The following is a 21444-nucleotide window of genomic DNA, read 5'->3' as shown; positions in this document are numbered from 1 at the left end:
GAAAGGCTCAGCTATAACTCACAACACATATCTTCGTTGAAAGTCGTCTCCTTATCGATCTGTCAGACAAAATAACACTACATAAATATACAAGGTAAAATACAAGACATCGCATGACACCAATTTGTACAACATGCGAACAGAGGACAAAAGAAAACAAAAACTCGAGATAAAGGCCATTGAGACATAAAAAATTTAGCGTTCTTTATTACAAGGAACAAATTATTCTACTGTTTTACTACAAAGGGAAATGAAATCTTACCCCTTTTTATTATTTGTCATGTGTAATCCATGGCATCAGTAATTCTAAAATATGTCTTTAATGTTAAGGGCTAAGCTAAATCTAAAAATATTTCCAAATAGTCAGACATATTGCAGACGTCTCGTTCACTACAAGTACACAACACACAACACTTTCTATTCCTATACACGCACTCTAGCACGTGTATTCGTGGCACGGTCTCAAAACGCCTATATAATTACTAGTAACCATTTTTCTCCATATTTAAGTGAAATCATTATATGCGTACATTGGAATATATTGAAACATGAACCTGTGCTCTATGCTTAATTTAATCTGAGTCTATGGCATATGTAATAAAAAAAAACATTCTTATTGAATTAATTTTAGCATAGATAATGATTGTGAATTTCTTCAAATGGATAGATATACCTGTATTATATAAGTATCATTATTTTTAGAAGTATGTATTTATAAGCACCAGTGTTTGCTTAATGACAAAATACTTATCACAAAAATAATAAAAAATTCTGTGAAAAGCATAGTGACCATTTGCTCTATGTGTCTATGGTTCATTAAAATCAAGAATACCGAAATGTGTGTCCTCATCTGTGGAATACAGAATACTGTCAAGAATTATATATGTCAAGGTCAAACACAGGCATATCACAACTGTCAACGTTTACCACTAATATAATAATTTTATCTAAAATTTCTAAATAAATTATAAAATTTTTACCCCAATATATGTTCATATTTGCATATAATTATTTATTTGTATCTGAAAAAAAGTGACAATGTCCTACAACTACGAAGAACTCAGTTTTGATGGTTTGTAATTTGTAAAAACAATATTTCATATTACTGTACCGAAATCATGCCTTTGTAATTGTAAAGTAAAATATCCTATTATAATAAGTTTCCTTCAAATGTTTTATTGCCATTACTATGATTATTCACCATTAATCAAATTTACGTATTTTTTTATCTATTTAGTTTTATTTCAATTACTTATAGGCGTTATTTAACTATAAATGTATCTAAATTATTTTGTTTATTGCCGCTACCATTAGTAAGTTTGATACAGGCATCGTTAGGACCTTAATTATTAGTGAAACATTTCCGACCATTATTATACCTACACCCATATTGCGACACGTACCTATTTCGCCACTGAATCGGCATCATCAGGCAATTATTATTGCTTGGAAGCTTGTGAATGTGAACCAGTGTTTTCCGACGTGGGGCCCACGCCACACGGGGGGGAGGTTCTGGTAGCAATTTGATTAAGGCGGCGATTCGAAAAAGTGAATTTCAATTTTTATCTATATTTCGAAAATTTACTTACTGTTTGATTAACAATTTCCTAGTGATTTCTTCTATTTAAGTTTTCCTATTATTTCTTAAGTTTCTTAAGTTAACAATGAAATTTTATAATGTTATAAAATATGTAGTATGAAGTAATAAGTATACTTAAAAATCTTATGCCCCTCCCCTCTATTTGAATATGGGAGAGGGGGGGGGAGAGGGGCATAAGAAGAAAAACTGAGGTGGGGCATCATACTGAAAAAATTGGGAAACACTGGTTTATACAATTCAGTGCAGGTATAGTTACAATAGCAATAAATGAAAGGATACTCACATAGGATACTAATATGTATTTAATTATTATTCAGAAGCACGAGACTTATTGAGACAATGGCGTGAGAGCAATGAGAGACGAAGTGAAGAAATAATGGAGCTGTGGCTCACGGTGCTCAGTGAAAATCTGGACAAAGTGGGCAATGAAAGTTAGTATAAAATCATTGCCTCACCTTTATCCCATTATTTGGGGTCGGCGCAGTATGTCATTCTCTTCCACTGCTCTCTATCGGTCGTCATATCTGAACATACTCTTCTTTTATTCATATCATCTTTCACACAATCCATCCATCTTTTCCTAGGGCGTCCCCTCCCTTTACATCTCTTTACATAAAAGTTTGTATAAAATATTAATTTAAATGGATTATAATAGTATGGTGCTTAACACTAATGGTATAAGCTGGTACCAGTGGAGGACGATAAGACAAGATCAACAATTTTTTTGTTTGTACTAAAATCGGATTGGTAAATGACTATGTAAGTCTGCAGTGCACTGAGTGCACATAGTTTTATTTAAATTATTCCTGTCATTGTGTTAACATATCAAGAAGGCTCAACTATGTGCATAAAATATAATAAATATATTATTATTATTATTATTATTATTAAAATAAAAAAAAAATTTAGGGGTGTACTACACCTAACGTTTAGGGGGATGAAAAATAGATGTTGGCCGATTCTCAGACCTACTCAATACGCTCACAAAATTTCATGAGAATCGGTCAAGGCATTTCGGAGGAGTATGGGAACGAAAACTGTGACACAAGAATTTTATATATAAGACTAGCTGTGATTGCAAACTCGTTGCAATGAAATAACTTTGGATAGCATTTTTTTTTATCCTAATGATTTGTATTGTATTTATTATTTCTATTTATATGTTATAATAATTTATATGCTGCTGTGAGCATCGTCATTGTTGTGTTGTGATATGTGATAGTAATAAATATTATTCTATTCTATTCTATTCATTAAATATCTAACCCACAATAGCCAAAGAAACAAGATTTATCATTCTAGCTTTAAAATTTGATGAAATTCCATATAAACTTTCATCCCATATTTTATTTTACCATCTTAAGGATCCAATTTTTACAATCTACAAATGTTATTTATATCTATTTATATTAAATCAATAATTAATATCCTAAAAAGTATGTTTCAAGCTTCTGGCTTTAAACAATGATGATACTTCATACAACCTTTCATCTCCCCTTTCAACCCTCTTTACTTACAACCCTAACAACCCTTTTCATTAAAAAGTAGCATATGTCCTCTCTTAAGGTACTAACTGTGTATCAAATTTCCTTTAAATCGGTTCAGTAGTTTTGGTGTCGCGCGCGACAGACCAATAGAGTTACTTTCGCATCTATATTATATATACTAGCTGCACTCGCGACTTCGTCTAAAGCCTAAGTTACTCCTTATTACATCAGCTACCTACCAATAAAAGTCCCGTCAAAATCGGTCCAGCTATTTCAGAGATTAGCCGGAACAAACAGATCGACAGACAGACAGACAAAAAATTAAAAATGTGTTTTTTTTTTGGTGTAAATACAGTATTTATATTCATATGTATGTAGTAAAAAACGGTTATTTCAATATTACAAACAGACACTCCAATTTTATTTATATGTATAGATTAGTAAGGATTTATTAATGTTTTCCAGAGCATGTACTGCTGGAGCAGGTGATATATGCTGCTTTGGACTGTCACTGTTACAGTGTAGCAAACTACTGTATTGATATTCTCTCAAACGAGTTCCCTGGAAGTTTGAGAGTCAAGAGGTACCAGGCTGCACGACTTGAAGCCGAAGAGAAGTTGGTACCTGTTTTATATTTAGGGGCCTTTGGGGGTCGGGGGTCATTACTTTGCTTATTTCGGATGACATGGGGGTAGGAGAGTCTAAGGATTACGTCATCAGTAGTTATTTACTTTTTTACACAATTGGCAACCCTCACTTTATTTTGCTAATAAATTACAAAATTTAAAAATGTTTACATAATTATGGGGGGAGGGGGTAAGCTTTGCTTAATTTTGATGACAAGGGTGATGGGGGGGGGTGGTAAATAATTGTAGTAAATCTGCTTGCCTAATACTGGAACGGCCCCTTACTGTTAATTTGTGTATTTAATGTATTTCATTGATATTCCTGACAATATTTGTATGAAAAGGTTTAATTACATAAGAATACTTGAGCAAAATTTGAAATAGAAATAACTTCAAGGTGTTAACATAACATGACAACTGGCCAAGTCAGACCTTAGGCTACAATATATTATCCTCAGTTATCAGAAGAAATTATATTTTATGTTGTTATAAATAAATTTCAGGATGGACCACTGAACTTGGCACCCATTTAGATCTCACTTCTTTTGTCGTTGAAGTCAACATCCCCAAGGCTTATATCATATTGAACTTGGCTCTTATTTCACATTTATGTTTTTGATGGGTTAAAAACATATACTCAGCATTACATCAGTAATATTTACATTAACATTTACTATATAACCTGAAATCTATACTGATACTGCTTAATATGACTCCCACTCTACATTTATACCAATAACCAAGTTATACCACAACACTAATTTTCTTTATTATATATTTTTTTAATGTTTAGATATGCTGAAGCTGTCGAGGTCTTGGACAAAATTGTTAGAGCAGATGAAACAAACTCGGCCGTATATAAAAGGATGATAGCCATACGCAAAGCTCGAGGGCAGATTAAAGAGGCCATTGAAGATTTAGTTGACTATTTAAAGAAGTAAGTAATTTATTTATTTACAGCCTTTGAATTGTTAATGTAATGTAATGTGGACTCTTCTCCGCAAATAACCTCTAATTTGGTTATTAATAACCGTTGTGCATGTAGAGCCGAGACTACTAAAGTAGCCAGCCAAGCTTCTCCCAGAAACGCAGAAGCCTCCTAGTGTCCTTACAGGCTTCGCGGAGCGATCTCACCGTTTCGAGATGTGTTCGTTGTGTGGCCACTGCTGTGCACTCCAGGATTATGTAAGCGGCCGTTTCTTTGGCTCTAAAGCAGCCCCGACAAAGGAGACTCTGTAGCGCGCCTTGGTACTGATTTTTTTTCTGTGTCCTGCAGTTAGTCGACTATAAACATATGTGGTAAAAATTACGTCGCGTGTAGAGTGTGATTTCCAGCAGAATCATCGTCTCTTTAGGACGTCCTAATTGGTCATCGGATTCCAGTAACCTACGCCTTATACGCCAGTAGGCGACGTATGTTGTCGAGGACTATCAGTTGCTAGGCCAGCACGTTAGGATGATTTGGCCAGATTTGATAGTCCAGTTATAGTTAACATTGTTTTTGTTTATTACTATGTCACTGCCTCGGTCCGTCAGCTTGTCTTAAGATAGTCCTTCTCCAATTGACTCCATGTTCCTTTGTCCAATGCTTTCCTTCTCCTTGTGGGTCTCGTCACTGCTCTTATATCATTCTCTCACCTCTTTTTCTGTCGCCTTCCTTTCTTAGATACCAATCTAAGACATCCTAAGTCCATGTCTCTTTCTTACTTCTTATTGCATGTCTTGTCCACTTCCATTCCAGTTTTTTGCTTGTTCTGACTGCATCTGTCTGTTTGGTTTTGTTTTGGTTAGTGAACTTACTAATATAAAAAAAAACTTGACTATAGAAACATGAGCTCATTTTAATTAGTATCTTTTATAGTAGCTCTTTCTAAAATAGTATTTGGTCTCGGTGGTGTAGCGGTTTAGGACATCCCATTACTTCCGATAGTTACGGGTTTCATTCCTCGCACGGCACAAATATTGGTATTCATCAGAATGATTGTTTGTATCAGTTTGGATCTAATATATAATATGTATGACTTTATGAAAAAAAATCTATGTATTTGTATCAGTTATCTACTCTACTCTATCTCTCTCTCTATTTAGGTCTCGATGGCGCTGTGTGATTTGTTCTGAGATTATTATTATATTATAATTGTTGTTGTCAGATTCATATCAGACGTGGAGGCGTGGCAGGAGCTGTGCGAGTTGTATCTACAAATGCAAGACTATTCGCGCGCTGTATACTGTGCTGAGGAGTTGATCCTCCACCAGCCCCACAATCATCTTATGCAGCAGCGTCTCGCAGATATACGGTACACCATGGTACGTGCTTTTATAACGGTTTACAATTGTACATAGAAATAAAATTGCTGCCTTTACACTCTTTTACGCGGGAAAAAATGAACATGTAAATGTAAACAAGTAGAACGAGAAATACCGCGCTCGCCGCTAACTCGTGAATTCTCGCGTTCTTCAATAGTGCGTGCTTTAGCGCTTTTTTTAATCATCTTTATATATAAAAATTACGTATCACGTTGTTTATCCGCAATCAACACCTAAACTACTGAACCGATTGCAAATTTGATTTGCACATTGTGTGCAATTTGATCCAACTTGAAAGATAGGATAGCTTACATCTCAATTTATAGTCGCAATATTATTTTATTCAAGAATCTTAGAACAGCAACGCGTGGGTCTGCTTGTTAATTATAAAATTAAGAGCGGTGGACATCTGACTATGAAAGAAAGAGATTGTTCGCGCCATCTATTGACGACTGGGCGCAAATAAAACTAACGGCGTGATGTTGGCAACAAACGGCTTCATTTCAATACTCTACACAATTCAAATAAACACAACATCATTGTAATAAAATTAATAAACGATACCGAGAGTAAAGGAAGGGTCATTTCAATCAGAGATAATTATAATTATTGATAATTTCTTAAAGAACATGACTATTCAAACTTATATTAAGTTTATTTGAATTAAGATTATTTCTATTTCTACATACAAGAAAAGACCACTGGTTCTGTAAAATCAAGTTATGAAAGTGAACTAAGTCAGTGTATGATGTAAGCATAGTGTGGCACATTTCATTATAGTGGCAATTGGATCTTTCAGCCACAAAGAAAGGGATCTAGGGTGAAGATTAACAAGACAGACAATTTATATAAAATTTGTTGCTTTTTTTTATTTTTTTATTAATAATGAGATTGCGCTTGGTCTTACTTCATCTGTTGTTTCAGGGAGGCATCGAAAACATGGAATTGGCGAAATCTTACTACTGTCAAGCATTGAAACTCAATCCTGACAATATGAGAGCTATGCTTGGCCTGTTCCTGGTAAGTGATTTTGCAAAACTATTATGTTAACTTTTATACAATACTACCCGCGGTTTCACTCGCTCTATATTTCAATATAAAATATAGCCTATGTGATGCATAAAATTCTGTTAACATGATAATTCATTGCATTACGTAGTTATACATTATTTTCTGTTTAGTTTACTTTTCATTATATATCCTTATCTAGCTATCTAGCGTATATTGAATGCGTCTATATAATTTAGCTTTTAGGCATGTTGTGTTGGATTACAATCCAGTTTTGTACCGAACTACACGCTCCTAATTATCTTATTATATTGATTGTAATCTGTTTTGTATGCTTAATTAAATAAATAAATAAACTATATTACTATAAGGTTTCATCAAAATCCGTTCAATAGTTTTTGCGTGAAAGAGTAACAAACATCCATACTTACAAACTTTAGCGTTTAAAATATTATTAAGATTAAAATATATTTATTTTAGGCGACAAACAACCTGCTGAACCACTACAAGTCATCAGGTAACAGTTCCAAACGTAAGGAAGTGTGGAAGTTGTGCCAATGGGCGCAGTCGCAAGCCACCAAGAGGCAGCAGGAAGCTCGCGCCGCAGCCACTGCACCAACAGCGCCGGGGCTCTCACAAATGATGGTGGCGCTCGCCATTACAGAATGAACCTAATTTATTACCATGTAGAGTAAAAACTAGATTAACCGGCATGATTGTATGTCACATTCGGATAATGGAGTGTATCAAAAGTCGTTTTTGTACATACATACTATATATTAATAAGTTTAGAAATGTAACAACCATTCTTGTATTTTACTACATTATTGTTCGTTATATAGTTATTTTACTGGGTTATTTTTTTTTTTTATTTATATCACAATGACGGAAAACAGTCTTATGGATGATAATGGACTGGTGAACCCGCCTGCGCTAACTGTTTACTGACGGGGCACCAGTGGAGGACGATAAGAGGAGCATGAGGTCAGGTCAGTTAGCCTGTGGTAAATTCACCATGAATATATCACAATGGTTTCCAGGGGGAACTTGGAAGTCAATCTGACATTATACATTGCTAGCAATTGTGTTATTAATGTACAATACTAACAATCCTCTTCACCCCGGTGGAAAACAGTCATACGGCCCATCTAATGGTAGACGGTTATCGTAGATGATGGAGGCCTGAAACACTAGAGGTGTTTACGCGTTGTGGTCTTTAAGAAACATTCAAATATCAAGGGTTTCTTTAAAAAAAACCCATTCTATAATCTCGAGAAAACTTCGGCAGGTAATTGTTAATATATGATGCTAGGTGTTTATTTAGAACAAATTACAATCCGGACAATCACTAATCCTATGGGAGCCGGATAATCGGGTCTTTACTATACATGTGTTCCATTATGAATGCACATTTCACGGTTAATCCGGGTTAGGAATTTAATTAACTGGTAATTTTTTAAATTGGTTTGTAAGATGTGTTTCGTTTGGAGAGTGAGACAAGGTATGAAGGCATGACATATGAATGCTCCGGAATGGCAACACATTAGGGTTATCGCGGGCGTCTCACGTGACGTGATGTACATAGTGCGGGTATAGGTGATTATCAATAGAATAGTATATAAAATCATTTATTGATATAAACTTAAATTAAAGCACTTTTGAATAGTCATCATTTATTTTTAACATGCCGCTCATTCGGAAAGCTCATCACAAGTAAGAGCAAGAAACTTACGTGTTGCTCTTTTAATAATTTTGTTTGAACTTTACATTAGATTTATATACACCTAGTTCAATAGATTCAAAATATTAAATACACAACTAACTGGTTGAGTATCTAAATAAGAGTAAATCAGTCGTAGTGATTACAGCAGGCACGAGGATCGGAACTGTCATTTATTACCATAACTCACCCGTGGAACGAAAACGCAGTCTTACCCCTTTTTTTACAATATTACATTGTATTCTTAATGGGACACTAGATATAAGCAAACAATTTGATTATTATATGTACGGTCTAGAGACGCACTAAGGTTTTTTTATACTACAATGGTGCCATTCAAGGATACAGTGCATTTGATGGTAAACTGTTACCGTAGCCTATGGACGCCTGAGACACCAGAGGTGTCACGTGCGCGCCGACCCTTAAGAAACGTATATACCCTTAATATAAACATTTGACAGCGAAACTCTTTCTGCATTTCTTTTAAGAAAGCTGAAAGATGAACAATGTAGGGATTGTGTAATCTACATTGTCTATGACAAGTATAGTTTACAAGTTTTTATGGTTTCTAAAGAATATCTTCTTGATGTGTATATTGGAAGTTATATCCATATATCAGATTTTAAAAATATAACAAACATGAATAATAATGTCGTGTAATGAAATAAAATTATATTTTTAATGTCATTCTCTAAATTTATTTGAAAATTATCTTATAAAGTTCAAGATTCGAGTAGGTCTCCCTATAAAACAATAGTGTATAGGGTCTATTATAAAAAAAAATCTGAATTGACGAGCCTTAGTAAGCTTGTTTGTTATATATGGACTCAAGAATGTTATAAAATATGTCACTATTATTTTTTAATCATGAAAGACAGATTATTCATATGGTAGTTAATAAATATATCCATAATACACAGACGATGGGAAAAATTAAAATTAAGTATATGTAGGACTTTGTTTATTATGTTACCACAATGCATATTCAAGTTATTAAAATTATTTATTATCAAATAGAAATGTGTTTTTATTATTATACCCTCCTGGTTCTGCCACAGAATTCTATATAGTATTGTAGTAGTAGTAGCTGTGCCCGCGACTTCGTTTCCGTGGAATAGACGACGAATGACGAATTTCCATACAAACTTTCATCCCACTATTTCATTTTTTGCTTAAGACTAAAATTTTACAATCTTTGAATATCATATTTATTTACGTAAGTGTGTATCTATATATTATATTTTATTACCTTATTTCCACGCTCATCTGCCGCCTACTTTATTGTTATTTATACTCTCTTTCCTAAGGTTGTCTGAAAGATATTGCGTTAGCGATAAGGCCGCCTTCTGTACCTTCTTTCTTTAATGTATTGTTATATATTATATTCTTTTTATGTATCTACTTTTAATATTGGTGCAATAAAGAATTATAAATAAAAAAATTTATATGTATATTTATTTATATTACATACACGTTTAAATACATAATCAACAGCCGAAAAATAAATTTCATGCTTTAAATGATAATTAAATGACGATACTTACATACAACCTTTTTCAACCCCTTCGGGGGGTCTAAAGTACTCGATTATATTATATCAATTAATTATCAAATTTAACGCGACAGACAATTTCGCATTTATAATATTTAAGTAAGAAAGGAAGGGGAATCATTAAGAAAACCAGTTCATTGTGTAACAACTATACTTTATATAATGTTATGTCATGTAAGTTTGAGTTTAAGAGCTCTGTTCGCGGCATTTATAGCTAACTCTTCGGCACGCCTTTCCTTCCTTTCTCGTCGCGTTTGCTCGCCCCCGCAGAAATACTTTTCCCTAAAAATTAAATATTATATATTTATACCAACCTCCGTTAAAGATATTTTTTATAAAGCTGTCGCTTATGATACCTGTGGTATCTGTATGTATATAATATGCATTTTAGATATGTCATATCTAGACATAGGTGCTATATAATTTATATCCTAATTTTAAATTAAAATAGAAAATTTGTTACTAATAAAGTAGCCATTAGCTGCTTTTACACGACAAGTTCTTTAACGCGCGATTAGGAGAGCGCACGATTAAGCCAGCCGGTAAGCCAGCGCGTTAGTGATTGCATTCAACTATTTTTTGTATTGACTCATTCACGTCATTTTACACTCTTCTAATATTTTATATTTCATTCCACTGAAATTATCAAGAACTCTTTAATTGTCTTTGCTCCATAGTCAGATATCCTACATTTTTATTATCTCTGATCAACGCGACGGTTGACTGGTAGAGAATGCCATAAGGCATTAAGTCCGCCTTGTATACATTTTTGTGTGCAAAAGAATAAATAAATAAATAAATAAATTTTGCAATTTAATTATTACAAAAAGGCGCTAAAGCACGAACAATTGAAGGATGCGTTAACGCCCTCACTGGCGGCGCGTCCGGTCGTTCATTCTTTTTGTCTACATTTACATACTTTCCTGCGTGAAAGCCGATTTGCGCGTTAAAGGTCATACGTGTAAAGGCAGCTATTGATGAGTAATAGATGTATTTATTTACCTAAAATTGTGAACTCCACCGTTGGGATCGAGCGGCATGTTGGGAACTTCGTCATGAATCTTTTCGTACGTTAGAAGTCTTCTGGCAGTCAATTTAGACAGGACCTGTTCGGAGTTGGCAACAAGTTGCAGACATGGATGCGACGGCAGCTGATCTTCTTGGTACTCCTCCCTGTAAATGTGTTAATAGAATAGAACAGAAATAATCTTTATTCAACTTAACTTAATATAAGCACTTCTGAATAGTCACATTTTTTTATTCTAGCACTCATTCGGAATGCAGACTCATCACAAGAAGAATAACCAAGAAACTGCATGAAGTGTGCGCATGAAGACGCTTGGTTAGTATTAATATAACTTCACACACAACTTAATATAACTTGACTTACTTCCGATGGTCGCGGGTTCGATTCCCGCACCGCAAACATTTGTATTCATGAGTATGATTGTTTGTATTAGTCTAGGTGTTTACTATGTATAATATGTATGTATTTATGAAAGAAAAAAATATCTATGTATTTCTATGAGTTACCTAGTACCCATGACATAACATTTAGTTAGTCTAGATGATGCTGTGTGGATTGTCTCTGAGATTATTATTAATATCAGCAGTGCCCGCAATTTCAACCGCGTTAAGTTTCAATATAAAATATAGCCTGTGTTATTCTGATGCATAAGCTATATTACTGTAAAGTTTCATCAAAATCCGTTCAGTAGTTTTTGCATGAAAGAGTAATAAACATCCATACTTACCAACTTTATATTTATAATATTACTAGTTTTTACCCGCAGCTTCGCTCGCATTGAATACGTAAATTTTTTTTTAATAAAAAGTATCCTATGTTCATTCTAATAGCTCCAAGAACATGTGTACAAAATGTCTTGATAATGGGTTCAGTAGTTTTTGCGTGAATGCGTAACAAGCACATACCCTACTTTTACGTTTATAATATTAGTAAAAATTAAGATTATTTGTTCTTGTACCTTACAAAAGGATACCAGCACACCAGACGTCTGCCCATCTCCAAATGCCTCGCCGCGAAGTTCAACAAGTCACTATAGATGTGAGCTAGTTCATATCCCACTTTAGACGGAACATGGTTCACCAGATGCTCTTCTGACAAACTATAGTTGTCCCGTTCTATACCAATTTTTTCTGTTGGCTCTCGAACACCGTACGGGGCTGGAAATAATTGTATTATATAACTAGCTGTACCAGCGACTTCGTCCGCGTGGAAATTAACTTTATTTTTTTTTAAATAAAAGTAGCCTAAGTTACTCCTTATTAAATCGGCTACCTGTCAAAAAATCCCGTCAAAATCGGTCCAGCCATTTCAGAGATTAGTCGGAACAAACAGACAGACAAAAATTGTAAATAATTTACTTTGGTGTATGAATCGTTATAATGAATATTCATATGCATGTAGTAAAAAAACATTTATTTCAATATTAACAAAAAGACACTCCAATTTTATTCATATGTATAGATTAGATAGATAGATAGAATATACTTTATTTGGAACATACAGTAAAGAAGAGGCATAAACGTATATCAAAGGACACAAGTATCGCTGTGTGTAAGTAAATGGGTAACTTAAATCCCAATCCAAATAAATTAAATCACAATAATTTTATATATAAGATATACATACATATGATATGTATATAAAGGAATACTTAGCATCCCTTTACGCTTTGCTTTTAGGCGCGTTATTAAACGTCAATTACTCTCTCATTGACCAATAGATGGCGCTAATTGTGAAAGATTAACAAAAATATGGTGGATTGTGAAACTGAGATCCCATCAAAAACATAAATGTGAAATGATAGCCGAGTTCAATATTACGATATATGCCTTGATTGTTGACTTCTACGACAAAAGAGGTGAGATTTGATCAGTGATAAAAATTACGATATTTGGACGTTAATATCTAAATAACCGTTTGAGATATGTTTATGAAATTTGAAACACATATTTATCTCGCAAGTCTCAATATATGAACCAAATTTGACAGGTTTATGTGAAAGAGTTTTTGAGTTATGAGGGGGTCAAAAATGGCTCCAAATGGTACGTGTACACACGGTGCTGCTCGCCAGTTCTCTTATTTAAACTCGGCTTTGACACGCTACCGCGTGTCTAGACTGTGAGTGTTTGAAAATAAAAGTGTTTTAGTGGAAAAAGATCGACAAATAAACATTAAATGTCGTTTCTTTGTTTTACAGGTAATGTTTGTTGCATTACAATAACGCGTTTATAATTTGTAATTTGTTTATATCAAAAATTGTTTAAATAAAATTACTTTGTTTTACAGAGCAACGCATTTAATTTGACGAGAGACCTAATATTAGATAATTGACTTATATTTATATCTTATATGTGAAATTGTTGTCACAATGTTAGTTACCATACTCCTCATAAACGAGAAATTTTATATGCATATTCAGTAGGTCTGAGAATCGGCTACTATCTACTTTTCTAAACCCCTAAGCTATAAGGGTTATATACACCTAAATTTTCACGCTTCTTCGATCAACCCCTATTTTTTATAGCGATTTTAATTTATATGGCAAAACATATATATCTATATAATTGCATTTTTTTATTATTTAACTTAACTTCTTGATCGTTTTTCGTCATGACTGCCCCACATATTTTTCTATATGCTTAAAGGTTGGCTGGTGGAGAATGCCATACGGCATTAAGCTCGCCTTTTTGTACAAGTTATATTGTACACTAGCTGACCAGCGCAACTTCGTCTGCGTTTCATTTCCCCAACTATTGCAATATTTTTCATTGCAGCTCAGCTCCTACTCGTAGCGTAATGTTAAAGTCTTCCTCGGCAAATGAACTATCCAACGCAATAAGAATTTTTCAATTCGAACCAGTAGTTCCTGAGATTAGCGCGTTCAAACAAACAAACAAACAAACAAACAAACAAACAAACAAACTATTCAGCTTATTTTATTGTGTAGAATAAATAAAACATACTAAAAAGGGAATCCAAATAGGTATAAATAAAGACTTACGGTCAGTGATGATGGCGTCAAGCGTGAGCCGCTCGTGCCAGTTGGGCAGTGAGAAGTCGCTCACGACCACATCCAAGTACCGAGATTCTGTGCCGTACTGTTTCATGTTGGCGCGTATACTTTCATCTTTGTGGCGTTCCTATAATTAATTGTATACTTATTTACTACCGAACAATTTTCTAGCTGACCCGCGCAATTTCGTCTGCACACTGATTTGACTTTTATCATTATATATTTCTCCCAATTTATACAACACTATTAATTAATATAACTTTTTCACGCAAAAACTACTGATAGGATTGTGATGAAATTTTACGTAATTTTGCCTATTTTTTAATTTATTTTTAATTTTTATTTAATTCTAATTATTTTTTTTTTTAATTTCAATTTTCCTAATATAGCTTATGCATCAGAATAATGATATATGAATACATAAAAAAACAGCAATATTCATAGTATTAATACTAGATTTAAAGATAAAATTGCTGTCCCCAAGTATAGTTTAGAAAAAGTCTATAGGTCTTTTATGGGAATAGGTATAAAAATGTATAATAAGATACCAAAGGATATATTGGAATTACCCTTAAATAAATTCAAAACATCTGTTAAGTCATATTTGAGGGTGAGCAAAGCCTATTACTCACTAAACGATTACTTGAATGACGAGCGTGCATGGCAATAGTTGTTCATGTACTTGATTTTCATTTAATGATATAAATATACATTGTAAATAAACTGGCTTTTAAAAAAAAGTAATTCAATTGAGTTTCTTGCCAGTTCTTCTCAATTGGATCTATATACCGAACTGGACGGTAGGAAAAAATTAAAATTATAATGTAATAAACTTGATGTTCATAAGCGGCAAAAATGTCCTACATGAATAAATAATTTTTGAATTTGATGAATAAATCAGAATAATATCATGAATTTTAATGATATGCAATGATAATGATACATTTCAAATAAATGTGCGAACAAATATTAATGATTTAAAGTACCACACCCAAATTCACATAACATTTTATGCAATAATTAATTGAATTGCAATAGCTTCTAAAATTATATCTTATAAGCTGACTATTACTGTAAAGTTTCATAAAAACCCATTCAGTAGTTTTTGAGTGAAAGAGTAATAAACATACAGGCAGCCATACTCTCAAACTTTCACGTTTATAATATTAGTAAGACGAGGTCAATTGTAAAGGATATAGCAGGTGGAAAGTCAGTAAGAAAACTCATAAAACTGTACCACTGTCATCGAGAGACCAAGTTAAAATCCATACTAATATTATAAATACAGACGCAACAAAACACACAAACACAGCCCACACACATGATTTCCCCTTTTTAATTGTTCTTCTATAGAGATTATTTTCCTACGTAATATTGCATAATTATACCTAGTTAAGTTAAAGTCCGGTGAAAAGTAAAGGCCAGCTGCGGCCAACAGCATTAGAGAGGTTCGAAATTAATAAGATTTTTATAATAAATCGTTCAGAAAGTGTATATGCCAAACATATTTACATATGGTTAAACAGCTATGTTAACAACATACACATTTACAACATGTACCTTTACCGTTGTAATACATACATTGTTACCTTTTGTCCGACGCGTGTTGGTCGCGTCCGTGCGTGTAACATCATGAAATCTATGTCGGACCCCAACACGTATGCTGAAAAAATTATACTTAGAAATTATATAAAGAGTGGTGGATCAGTGGTCGAAATACGACCACAATTAATTTAATTATAAGTTTGAACATTATTAAAGTGAGTGTGTGAAATAAATTTTATTAATTTAATGTACGTATCATGCATAATTTTTAAACAATATTAGCATTCTACACAACTTCTCTATATAAAACATAGTTGTGCGAAATTTCATACTCCTTCTCCAATTTTCATAATAAGGGGTACAAAGTTTTTGCTTCAGGTATTAATATATTAATTATTATTGTAATATATTTATATAATATATATAATTTACATATAAGTAACACTATGATAATTTGTTAGCATTATAGTATATACCTGATCCGGCTTCACACGGGTGTACATGTAATACACATATAAACCTTCCACTTGAATCACTCCATCTATTCCCAAAAACTGCATAAAATCCGTTGCATAGTTTAAAAGATCTAAGCAATCAGATAATGGATGTAACTGTATTTTTTACTATGTAAAGAAGTGCCTAGTCGTATATTTTACCTCCAAAATGCGCGGCAGCTACAAGTAAGGAACCAGACCCTACAAAGGGGTCCAGCAAGAGATCACCCGTCTTCACCTTTGCCTGGTTGGCCATTATTATTGACAGCTGTGCATCCATGCTGGTGTTTCCAATAAATTGCCGTTTTTTTAATGATAGAACATGGATAAGATCTCTTTGACCATCAGCTACCTTTAAAATATATAAGAAAGTTATTTTCAACTATAAAGTACACCACTGTAGTATCAAATTCATGATTTGTTGCCTGCATGACACTAAATGACAAATGTGCATAGCAATAGTTGGTCATACACGGGATTTTCATTTTATATTAGTCATAAACACATAATTACACAACATAAATAAACTGGTTTTTAAAAATAAAGAAATTCAGTTAAGTTACGTTACAATTTTTTTTTGTATTAATATGTTTTCCCTACCATAGAATCTATAGAAAATATATGATTAATAAAAAAAAACTTGACATTCATAAGCAACTAAAATGTCCTGTATGAATAAATTATTTTTTATTTGATTTCTATGCCAAAATAATAAAGTTGTATTCTGTTCTACAAGCTCAGTATCATAATGTGTACCTGTATATGAGAACATGTAATCAGCGCTTGTTTTGGCATGGTAAGTACCTCTAAGGTTAATAATGTTAGTAAAAATATATCTATCTTGAAATTCTTAGTGCTACAATATTATACGGTTGCATAAAGAATGTCTCTCTCTCTCTCATTTCTATGTCTCTTTACCTATGCCTCCTGGTTAATATGTATTAATTTAAAACAAGGATTATTTAAAAGAGCAACAAGCAAGTGTCTTGCTATTTCTTCTTGTAATGAGTCTGAGTTCAAAATAAGTGAATGAATAAAAAATATGACTTGCTTATATTAAGGTTATTTAAATAATGATTATTTCTATTTCTAATGCTTTAGTTACTTTACTCATAATGACTTATAAGAGTTATTAATTTCTATCTATATAGATTACTCAAAAACTGATTTTCATATACATATATCTTTATTATATTTCTTTTAATTGTTACATTTCATACATACTTATTTCCATATTTTGGATTATTATAACTTAATAATAAATTAATTTACATATATATTTAACTAGCTACTCGCTCCGGATTCGCCCCGGTGTACATGTATTATATATATAAACCTTCCTCTAGAATCACTCTATCTATTAAACAATTAAACAAAATGATTTAAAAACTGTTGCATCGTTTTAAAGATTTAAGCATACATAGGGTTGGACAGTAAGTGACAGCGACTTTGTTTTATACTATGTAGTGATAAATAAATTATTTACATTTATTTGTATTGTCAATAATAAACTATCAAACTTGTATACTTTATAGTAGTTTTGTACACTTACCCATTTTCCAAAAAACAAGTCATATGGTTTGTCAGGCACATTATTTGGATCTACACCATAAAACTCCAAATAGGCCAGTGTCACATCCGGGTTTTTTAGTTTTACTGTGCCCTCTAATGGTAAATAACTGAATGTCTGAAAATATTTAATGATTATTGTCTCTCTATAAGTGGTTTATAAAGTACTAGCTTTTGCCCGTGGCTTAATTTATCCCCTTAGGGGTGGAATTTATCAAAATCCTTTCTTAATAATTATATAACATCTATCTGCATGGGTGGTTTGGGCTGTGCGCTGATAGATCAATATATCAGTCAGTCACCTTTGAGTTATATTTTAGATTAACAACCCGTCTTGCCTTTGCATGCATACATTACAAATTGTCTATGAGAATATCTTATAGAAACATCATGAAATATCTATAATTGTGATTTTTTTATTTTGTACAGGGGACAATTGACAGTGAAATCAACTAGTCCCAAGCTAAGCAGACCTTGTGTTATGTGTACTAGACAACTGATATAAATACTTAGATTCATTTTTTTTATGCATACATAATATATACTGAAAACACCCAGACCAAGTCATACAATCATACTCACTAATACTAATATTTGTGAGAAATTGAATGTGTGACCATCTAAAAGTGAGATGGTGAACCAAACTGCTAGAATTCTGAAGAAGTCAATAATTGTCTTATAAAGCTTCTTTCATACTAATTTTACTAACATAGGAAAGCTTGATTACCTCAATTTTGTTAACAATTGACTAACATAAGAAAGCTTGATTAGGTACCTCAATTTTGTTAACAATTGACTAACATAAGAAAGCTTTATTACCTCAATTTTGTTAACAATTGACTAATATAAGAAATCTTGATTACCTCAATTTTGTTAACAATTGACTAACATAAGAAAGCTTTATTACCTCAATTTTGTTAATAATTGACTAACATAAGAAATCTTTATTACCTCAATTTTGTCAACAATTGACTAACATAAGAAAGCTTTATTACCTCAATTTTGTTAACTTTTTCTTGCATAGAGAAATGTTTGCAGAATGTCTCAATTTCCACTTTAAAAGACTTATCAGCAGAACAACAGGATTGTATCAGTTCACTTGGGCAAATATACTCATCACTTATTTCTGTATTGTGCCTTTCATTCACTATCCACTGTCCCGTATCATTTTTCATAGCACTCCTCAAGTTTTCGTGTAATTGAGACTCTGTTTTGGCTCTACCCCATAATTCAATGCAATTTTTAATCAAAACAGACCTAGAAGCGATTTTTTTAATGAATTCCTCCGAAGGCACCTCAACAATCCAGTATGGTTTTTTAATACATGGTTTCTCTACGTATTTAATAGGAATATTGTAGAGCGTAAGTATACTTTGCATTTCCTGTAAACAAATTTAAAGAGAAACGTTTAAAAGAACCCTAATATTTTCATATTAAAAAATTAATAAAAACGCTGAAACTCACTGCATGACGAAAGTCGACATGTTCTTGAGCAAACCACATTAAATATCGACGCCACATCATAAAACTTTATTAATTATTGTAAATCAATGTCAATATTTTCAATTCAAATAGAAATATATATTAAGACAACTTAAAGATGAGATAACCTAAAAATTTTTTTTTTTAATAATTTTATAGACTTGGGTTCTTAATAATTTACAGTTAAAAAAACTGGTTATAGTCAATAAGCTTTTGAATCGTGTAAAATTTAAACCCGACAGTCCTTTTATTTTATAAAGTACTATAAAAATTGCATATTTTCATTGTCACACACATTTTGGTATTATTTTTTTACTCATTTCGTAGTTTCTGTAGTGATTGTTTGGTCAGTGGATTCTTTTTAAATAATAATAATAAACAGATATTACTGAAAATAAATGTTCGATTTATATTAAACTCATAATACGACTTAAGTTGAATTGGTATTAGAAGTGATGGCATACTGAATTATCAAAATAAAAAACATTTTCTTATTTACATACTTATTGTCATTTATTACTAAGAATTGTTTTCAGTTTCATTAGGTTCCCTTAAATCTTCATATCTATCATGTAGGAAATCCAAGTAAGCATCCTTGATGGAACCAGAGCAGGCCACATAGTGACCACCAGAGTGTTCAGCTACCACAGGTTGTAAAAATAGACTAATTAAAGACTCACTCATTTCTAAAACAAAATATTAGAGATTAATTTATTTAATGGCTCATTAATTTGATAATGTACTAAATATCATTTTAACTACATGAGAGTAATAAGTACATTATATGTATGATATTAAACACAGATGTATGAAACCATTAGTTCAATATAGAAAAGAACCCTGTTGCGTAAAAAAAGATTCTAAAATGTACAAAAAAAAAAAATTGTATAAGTACATTAATAATAATATAATGTTACCTTTTGGTATAATTGAATCACTCTCCCCATAAACATGTAGTGATGGCAAATTTATGTCTTCATCATAGAATCCTTTATGAACTAAGCTACCCGAACGAAATCCAGATGCAAATATTGCAAACTTGAATGTGAAGGGCAAATCTAAAAGAAAAAAAAAATGCTACAGCAAGAAACCAATAAGCTACTTTTAAGAATAGATTGTATCTTATATTAAAGTAAATGTAGCATAATATAAAATTTTATTGATTATTTTAGTAAGGTATATCTTAATGAACATACCATCAGTAGACTAAATATGTACTGAAAATACCATAAACAATACATACATCCTTTGTGCTGCATAGCAGCTAGTAAGCCAACAAGGCATGCTCCCTGGGAGAACCCCATAAACCCATCATAAGGTCCATGTTCTGCCACTGTCTTCTCAATCAGCCGTATAGTGTCCTCAAACCCTATGGCGGGTCCACCTAAACATTTTCCGCTGAATGTATTGTCTTCAGCATTGAACCACCATGCACGAGCATCTGAAATATTGATTTTTAACTAAAGAAATTTGATAAAGTTGGTCAGTATATAATATTTTGTTTTTACACTGAATACAATTTAAAGACCATATTACAGACAAAATGAAAAGGAAAGATAAATATGAAATCTACCATCTTCCCCGCCGTCTTCATTCACAATTTTATGCGGCGCTGTTATAAATGTAAGTTGGGCGTATTTAGACACAGCTTTACGAAATGACCCAATTTTGGCTCTGAATACTGCACCATTCTGTCGGTATCCATGAAACGCTAGGATTTTTAATTTCGGTCTATCTGTTTCCGTAGTGCTTTCCTGCGACGATAGGTTAGAATTCGAATTTTGTTCAGATATAGACATGATATTTTTATTTCCTTTAACTATACCTAGGCCATTACACTTAAATATATATTTTGAATTATATATAATTTTCACAATTGCAGTAATATTAATAAGATTTCTCTCAATTTTGTTTAGATAAAAAGACAACTTCTAACAATTCAAAACAACATCACAGATCAAAAAAACTACGTCAGAGCACAGCTATGCTCTCTGCAATGCACAGAGCAATCTGT

General features: G+C 32.5%; 3 protein-coding genes across 3 annotated transcripts; 1 reads left to right on the top strand and 2 right to left on the bottom strand.

The window, feature by feature from the left end:
* The first annotated feature begins 903 nt into the window (after positions 1–903).
* LOC131848669 (ER membrane protein complex subunit 2-like) lies at positions 904–8810 on the top strand. The gene is made up of 7 exons (XM_059198592.1): positions 904–1072; positions 1918–2031; positions 3553–3703; positions 4507–4650; positions 5864–6020; positions 6945–7040; positions 7509–8810. The coding sequence occupies exons 1-7, from the start codon at positions 1039–1041 to the stop codon at positions 7695–7697; spliced, it is 885 nt and encodes a 294-aa protein (XP_059054575.1). The 5' UTR covers positions 904–1038; the 3' UTR covers positions 7698–8810.
* A 1512-nt stretch (positions 8811–10322) lies between these two features.
* LOC131848658 (tRNA (guanine(10)-N2)-methyltransferase homolog) lies at positions 10323–19557 on the bottom strand. The gene is made up of 9 exons (XM_059198579.1): positions 19413–19557; positions 18944–19330; positions 17932–18066; positions 16542–16731; positions 15930–16003; positions 14329–14467; positions 12286–12484; positions 11303–11473; positions 10323–10582 (listed from the first exon to the last, which is right to left on the bottom strand). The coding sequence occupies exons 1-9, from the start codon at positions 19470–19472 to the stop codon at positions 10471–10473; spliced, it is 1467 nt and encodes a 488-aa protein (XP_059054562.1). The 5' UTR covers positions 19473–19557; the 3' UTR covers positions 10323–10470.
* Positions 19558–19921: 364 nt separating this feature from the next.
* Positions 19922–21391, bottom strand: LOC131848704 (esterase AGAP003155). The gene is made up of 4 exons (XM_059198641.1): positions 21004–21391; positions 20674–20871; positions 20348–20488; positions 19922–20116 (listed from the first exon to the last, which is right to left on the bottom strand). The coding sequence occupies exons 1-4, from the start codon at positions 21227–21229 to the stop codon at positions 19950–19952; spliced, it is 732 nt and encodes a 243-aa protein (XP_059054624.1). The 5' UTR covers positions 21230–21391; the 3' UTR covers positions 19922–19949.
* Positions 21392–21444: the final 53 nt, after the last annotated feature.

Source organism: Achroia grisella, unplaced genomic scaffold (assembly GCF_030625045.1).
Source record: "Achroia grisella isolate CSIRO2021 unplaced genomic scaffold, CSIRO_AGI_Agris_v1 utg567, whole genome shotgun sequence".
Lineage (NCBI taxonomy): Eukaryota > Metazoa > Arthropoda > Insecta > Lepidoptera > Pyralidae > Achroia > Achroia grisella.
Note: the sequence above shows the minus strand (reverse complement) of the source record. Positions and strands in the feature narration are given on the sequence as shown.